The 6,567-nt window shown below is 37.9% G+C and overlaps 1 protein-coding gene across 4 annotated transcripts; it reads right to left on the bottom strand.

Annotated features, from left to right (window-relative positions):
- Positions 1-3,269: 3,269 nt before the first annotated feature.
- On the bottom strand, positions 3,270-6,337 carry LOC104600845 (1-aminocyclopropane-1-carboxylate oxidase homolog 1-like). 4 transcript variants are annotated; one of them, XM_088901164.1, is made up of 4 exons: positions 5,635-6,337; positions 4,949-5,528; positions 4,008-4,329; positions 3,270-3,898 (listed from the first exon to the last, which is right to left on the bottom strand). In XM_088901164.1, exons 2-4 carry the CDS (start codon positions 5,494-5,496, stop codon positions 3,644-3,646), a joined length of 1,125 nt encoding a protein of 374 aa, XP_088757290.1. In that variant the 5' UTR covers positions 5,497-5,528; positions 5,635-6,337; the 3' UTR covers positions 3,270-3,643. The 4 variants fall into 4 exon arrangements, with proteins under 4 accessions (XP_088757290.1, XP_010262285.1, XP_088757291.1 ...); XM_010263983.3 differs by having other exon boundaries at positions 5,644-6,333; XM_088901165.1 differs by having other exon boundaries at positions 4,008-4,171; positions 4,914-6,333.
- Positions 6,338-6,567: the final 230 nt, after the last annotated feature.

Raw genomic sequence — 6,567 nt, 5'->3', positions numbered from 1 at the left:
TTTAGGCCTATTTAAAAATAAGAATTTCAAATCGAAACTCAAGATTCTCAAACCATCAGTCTCTTTTGCTTCTAAAAAGACATACTTGTAAAATAATTCTAGAATATTTTTGTTGCAATTCAGAAGTAAAATTGTAGCATTCCATTCAACAAAACAAGAATATACCATGGAATATGGATTAGATGCTATTAAAATTCCTTGGTTCCACTATAAGAAAGACAAACAAGTTTGTGTGGAAGATAATTATCTTCTATCTGTACAAATGTGTCATATATTTATAAACCCTGGCCATTCAAAGAAGAGAAAGTACAAAGTATAAACATCAATTTGTTCCGAGAGGATCCTTTTGGTACCTATTGACCCTAGAGTTTTTAAATGGGATTTTATGCACAACCAGATAGTATATGACATATAGGGGTTCAGATGGGTTACACATTCATTGTTACAATGCAGGCTACACTTCCAATCATGTTCTAACACGTCTAATTTTATGGAAAATGCGAAAAAGATTAGATAACCTCTATTACTCTCTATTTTTTTTTTTTAAACGATAAAAAAATTTATTAACTTTTTTCTTCCAACTTTCAACTTCAGCAACTTCCCGATGATGACAAATAAAGAAAAAAAAAAACAAAATGAGACCATTTCCATTAAAATCCTTGTCTTCTCCATTAAAAAATGTGTTTTCATTGAAATCTTCCTCTTCCCACAAGCTACATTTCTCAATCTATATTTGCCTTTCGCATGTATTTGTTATGAACAACAAGGAACTTTTAGAACTCGAAAAACTATAAACAGAGAAAAACCACAACCAGAGAACATCTTATAATGTAAAGGAGAATACCCCACGTTTGCTTCTTTAATCCGTTTCTTCACATACATTATAAGAAAGCTATAGAGGGTAGGAGGTTGTAAGGGGGAATGCCCCTTGTAACTTTCTTTAAAACAAGTGGGAACACCCCACGTTTGTTCCTTTATTTATTTATCTTTTGATATAGCTTCTATTATTCATAATGTTAATCTCAAATGGTTTTGAAAACTTGGAGAGATTTATGGCAAAAGTAAGGCAATTGGCCAATCAGTTGAAACTTTTAAGGAAGTTGTACACTATATAGAAGTAGATGAGACAAAAAATGATAAAACACATATTAACAACAATGATGATGATTTAGGTGATGAGGGTCAATCAATTCCTCAACCTAACATTTCAACTTCTACAAGCACAAGTAGTTAAGGAGACAAAGAAGTTGTAGTGCAAATATAGATTAATTTGGAGGTACAATTCCATCTATTGTAAATATATTTTGGTCACTAATAGAGGATATTGGTATCCATTCTAAGACTATAGCTTCTGCAATGGCTTATAAGGATGCACGTGAAAAACAAATTGTTGATAAATAACATTGTGGATGAATTTTAGAAGATTGAGGGATTAACTAGTAGTGATGTATTTAGAGCGATTAATAGTTTGTTTACCGATGCAGCAAAGCTTAATGTGTTTTTATAACTTTCAAAAGTAATAAGGAGACAATATATGTTAGAGCTTTTCTATCCTAGTTTGGTGTATCTACCTATAACCACTAAGCGATATGCTATGCATATTATCATTACATTTTGATATATTGCGATATTTTTTAATAGATGGATTATATGGTGGATTTTGTTATATTTTGCCACTAGGTTATCTGAAGTACTATAGACTTTTTTATTACATGGATATATGGTGGACTTGGTTTTATTTTGCCATATGGACTTGGACATGATTTTATGTTTTTATGTTTTTGTTTTTTTATTGGACTTGAATTAGAAAGGTACAAGTGGATATACGATGAGTTATGATTTTGATTCCTGATTGAATCAAACAAGCGCCAAGAATAGATGATTCCGATTCCAATTCTAGTCTTATCCACGAACCAAACGAAACCTTAAGGAGAAGTTAGACCCAACATGCCATATTTTCAATTATCTATACCAATTCTTCCTATTAGGCCAAGTTTGGAAGTGCTTATTTGAAAAATAAGTACTAAATAAGTACTTATTCTAATAAGCACTTATGAGTGTTTAGTGAAAAAAGCACTTCTTTTAAATAGGGAAAGTATTTTTAAAATGACATGAAGGGCCAAGATAGGCTAGAAAGGAAATAAGCACTTATTCTAGGCTTATTTCATAAATGCAAATAAGTGTTTATTGGTGTGATTATGGCTCAAAATAAGTGTTTATTCAAATAACCACTTATTTTTAAGCACTCCCAAAATTAACTTTATTGGTAGGAACCACAGTAATTCCTCTCCAGTAAAAGTTAAAACCATGCAAAAATAAACTTTGTCAAGTGTTAGATGGTGTGCCAACCACTAACAGGTTGCCTTAATGTCTATAGAAGCCATTCAATTTCCCCACATATAACAAATAGAAAAAGGTAACGTCACCATAACTTGGATTGAGCCAAGATCAGCGCTAGACCATCATAATCTCATCTTGGAGAGATTTAGGCCCAGGCCCAAACGAAGTCTTTTGAGAAGCTGTCCAACTCCCCAATCAGTCAAAGTAGTTTCGAACCTTTTGTCCAACTCCCAATTTACAAAAAGAAGCTGTTCAGCACCCAATTTACAACCTTTTGTTAAATTTTTATATACATTTGGTGCAATTAATATGGGGTAATTTCACGTTCCTTAATCTATTTCATTTTTTTTCTAATCTAACGCACTAAAATTGTAAGGCTGTAGGGCATATGTTTGACACCAAACTGCAAAGTTCAACTTCAATCTGGTTGAAAATTTAACCAACTTCATGATTTGCTGATAAACCCTTCTTGATTTAAAACATTGTTCTGAATTAATCTAAAATCACAGACCAGACCCACCATGAACCAAATATTATGAGCTCACCTAGCTTTTTGGTTTTTAGACTAACTCTGAATCAGACCAAATGAATCAGGTTAATCAATTAGTTCTACCAATCAGATCCTAGGCCGGCCACAGCTTCACTAATAAAATAATTACCTTGTTCCAAACCCAACACCTATTGCATGGGAGTGGACGTGAAGTGTCAATAGCCAATCAACCATCTGACTAAGGGCCCGTTTGGGAGGATTGAATTGAAGATTTAGTTAAGCTGGTTCAATCAATTTAGGTTCTCTGGATTTTCATCAAACATAGCTTTTAGGCTGCCCATGTGCATAGCACCTCGGAAAGACAAAAGCCACTGTGCTTCAGCCCTCCCAAATGGGCACTAAGTTAAAGATTAAGAGTTTAAGACATAAGCTCGTTCAGTTGCTTTGAAGTGCTCTAGATAAGCTATTCAAATAAACTGTAAAGCAGACAGCCCTTACCAACAGCAAATCTGGGCTCTCTAGATTTTTCACCAACTATAGCGGTCCATGTGAAGCCCGTCTCGAAAGCAAGAACCTTCTGCGCTTTAGCCCTCCTAAATGGGCAATATTGGCATCATCTAGCTTTTGTTTTAAATTCCCCCATGAAGTCTAACATCTTCCTGTAAACCGAAGACTCGCAACTGATGCATTTGCACATGAATATAACATTTTCACCGAAAGTTTGCAGCTTTAGGTCTGACCGTGAATTGAGCAAATACTAGGCCAACGTCCAACCATAAAGATAAAAGGAGCATATTTACATGACTGCCGAACTCACAACTTGAAACGCGTCAATGCAGAGTTCCCATCAAGTCCTTTTGCAACGAAGTGTTTAGTATACTCTTGGACCGTGGTTTCCCTGTAGATGGGTGGATTTTCTTCTGACAACAGCTCCTTGATCGGCCCATACAACTTCCCTGATGCCTGATTTACAGGTGTGGTGAAAAAGCACGCCACCGATACTCTGGGGCCGATGCGGTTTGCGAGTACTCTGTGTTCTACGCTTTTAAATCTATCATTTGAGATAAGCTGCAGGTAGAAACCCAAAACAAATTGTCAATCTGAAACTCTGAACCAGCAAAAGCATCACACCCATTCTAATTTGGGTAATTTATTAGAAGAAAAGAAAAAGGCTTACCTGTAGAAGATCTCCAACATTGACAATCAAAGCTCCAGGCATCGGTAGAACATCGACCCACTGCTTTTCACGAAGGACTTGGAGGCCACCGATGTTGTCTTGTAGAAGCACAGTAAGGAAATCATTGTCTGCATGCTTACTGGTACCCATCGTCAATTCCGGCTCTGGGCATGATGGATAGTAGTGGGTCAGCAACGCATGCCCCTCGGCACACCCAATGTCTACCAGGTGTTCTGACTTAAGTGTCAAAGCCTCAGACAGTAATTCAAACAAGAAAATCCCTAATTTTTTCACTTGTTTGGAGTATTCCATCATTATATCTCTACAATTCAAGAACATACATAAAAGTATACCAAAATTAGTTCTGAAAGATCAACGATGTTATTATAATTAATTGCCATCTAGGCCACCTTATAATTATCACAAGATGATCCAAAAAAAAGGGGAAGCAAATAGAACCAAGAACATAGAGAAATGAAAATCATGATAAACTTTCTTTTCTATATATGAAGGTTCATTCAGATATCATCTGAAGTGAAGATGCTAAAATGGGCTAGGCCGACCCTGTTAGCCACCCCATCTGAAGTGAGGTGGGTGTCAGGAGAGCCTGATTCCACGGTTTTAGCCCAGCGCTATTCGAACGAGAGTAGCTTACTTTTCGGAATCAGATGTTTGTTTATCTCCGAGGCAAGATGATCAGAGGATAAGAGTTGTTAGATTCCTGGAAGGCTTAGTCTTGGATCTATTTGTTCTGGTTGTGGCCTCTCGTGGGAAGTTTGGGAGATTGTGATTGCTCTAGAGTCCTTCCGTTTCAGTTGATATAATCAGGAAAAAAAAAAACAAGAATTTCATCCTTGGCTGTATCAATTATATATGAAGGTTCATTTATCATTGCTTGATACGTACCAGGTCGTCTATTAATTTCTTTGTTCATGACATACCTACACACAGCAGGCAAATCTTCTGGCTGAGGAGGCTCCGGAGCCATGAAGCAATAGAAACTGTCCCTCCAATTAGCTGCTGGTGATTGATACAATTGATTATTGCTATTATACACCAGTCTGCGCCTCAAATCACGTGTATAGAACTTTTTCTTCACTTCAATATCCTGTTCGTAGAATCCACGCACCCCTTGAAGCATCTCATCCAAAACATTTACAGGGATCCCATGATTCACCACCTGAAAGAAGCCCCACATCTCTGATGCATTCCGAACTTCCTCGACAATCTCCCTGCGTCGAATAGCATCTTCGCCGATGCCATCTAGGTCTATGACCGGAATTGTGAAGTGGGTCTGATTGGAAACTGACCTACCATCATACTCTTCAGGTGGGTGGATGAATATACGAGGAACCTTCACCAGGCCAGAGTCTACTAGTCCTTTTACGCCAGCTTTAGAGTCATCGAATTCCATTAATTCTTTCATCCGATCATAATCCGATTTTATCAGTACTCCAGATGAATCTCCGCCATCGCCAGAGACCACCATCCTCTTCAATTTCTTTTTTGGGTTTAGAAGATCTGGACGAGGAGATGGAGGAAGTCAATCGCCCTTAGAAAGAAACAGAGCCTAGAGATCAAAAGAAAGTTGCTAAAAAGATGAAACAGACAGGCATGGAAGTTCTACCAAACTCACAGCATTGACGGACAATCTCAGGCCAGTATTGCTAAGTAGTCTTTTTGTATAGGAAAAATTCCTATCACTTATCATTTCCTGACTTTCAAATGTCTCTGAGTGTGTTTTTTTCAAAATGGCAAAATTACCCTTTTTATACTTATTGACCATTTCACCCTTTGCGTTTGAGTGTTCAAACAATCGAAGGGAAGAAGGAAAGGAAAACAAGAACACCGAAGTTCACCGTCAGTGATCTCACAGTAAGCTCGCCGTCAACGATCTCCCAAGTTCAAGCTCACCATCAACGATCTCCCAGGTTCAAACTCGCCGTCAACATGCCACTGTTGAAGATCTCCTTTCAGTGTCCACCGTCAACCGTGAGCAACTGTTGAAGTTCTCCATTCAGACTCCATCGTCCACCGTGAGCCAATACTGAAGCTCCTCGGCGACGACAACCGTGATCCCCTGTTCAATTTCCCCCATCCCCTGTTCAGTCTCCATCGTCCACCATAAAACACATTGCTATTCCTATCCGAAAATCAAGAAAAAGTAAAGATGTCTGAACCCAAAATAACATACATCCATCGACTAAGCAAGACAAAGAAACCATGGGATTTGGTCAAGCTCCCCCTCCTCCTCCTCCTCCTCTTCTTCTTCTTCTTCTTCTTCTTCTTCCAAATCAACCACCCCTCTTTTTGCTCCTCCTCCTCCTCCTCCTCCTCCTCCTCCTCCTTTTCCTTTTCTTTTTATTATTGATTGCAATATGGTGGTCCATTTTACAAATATGCCCCTACTTTGGTTCGGATGCACCCCTGCACTGCTTCGTTTTATAAGTCCACCCTGCTCTAATTCGTTTTATAGATCCACCCTACTTTGGTTCATTTTACAGATCCCCCCAGCTCTAGTGAGATAGAACTTAACCGGTATTCATGATAACCTCATATT

Source organism: Nelumbo nucifera, chromosome 3 (assembly GCF_055504915.1).
Source record: "Nelumbo nucifera cultivar China Antique chromosome 3, China Antique-T2T, whole genome shotgun sequence".
Lineage (NCBI taxonomy): Eukaryota > Viridiplantae > Streptophyta > Magnoliopsida > Proteales > Nelumbonaceae > Nelumbo > Nelumbo nucifera.
This window is presented reverse-complemented; position numbering and strand designations above follow the sequence as displayed.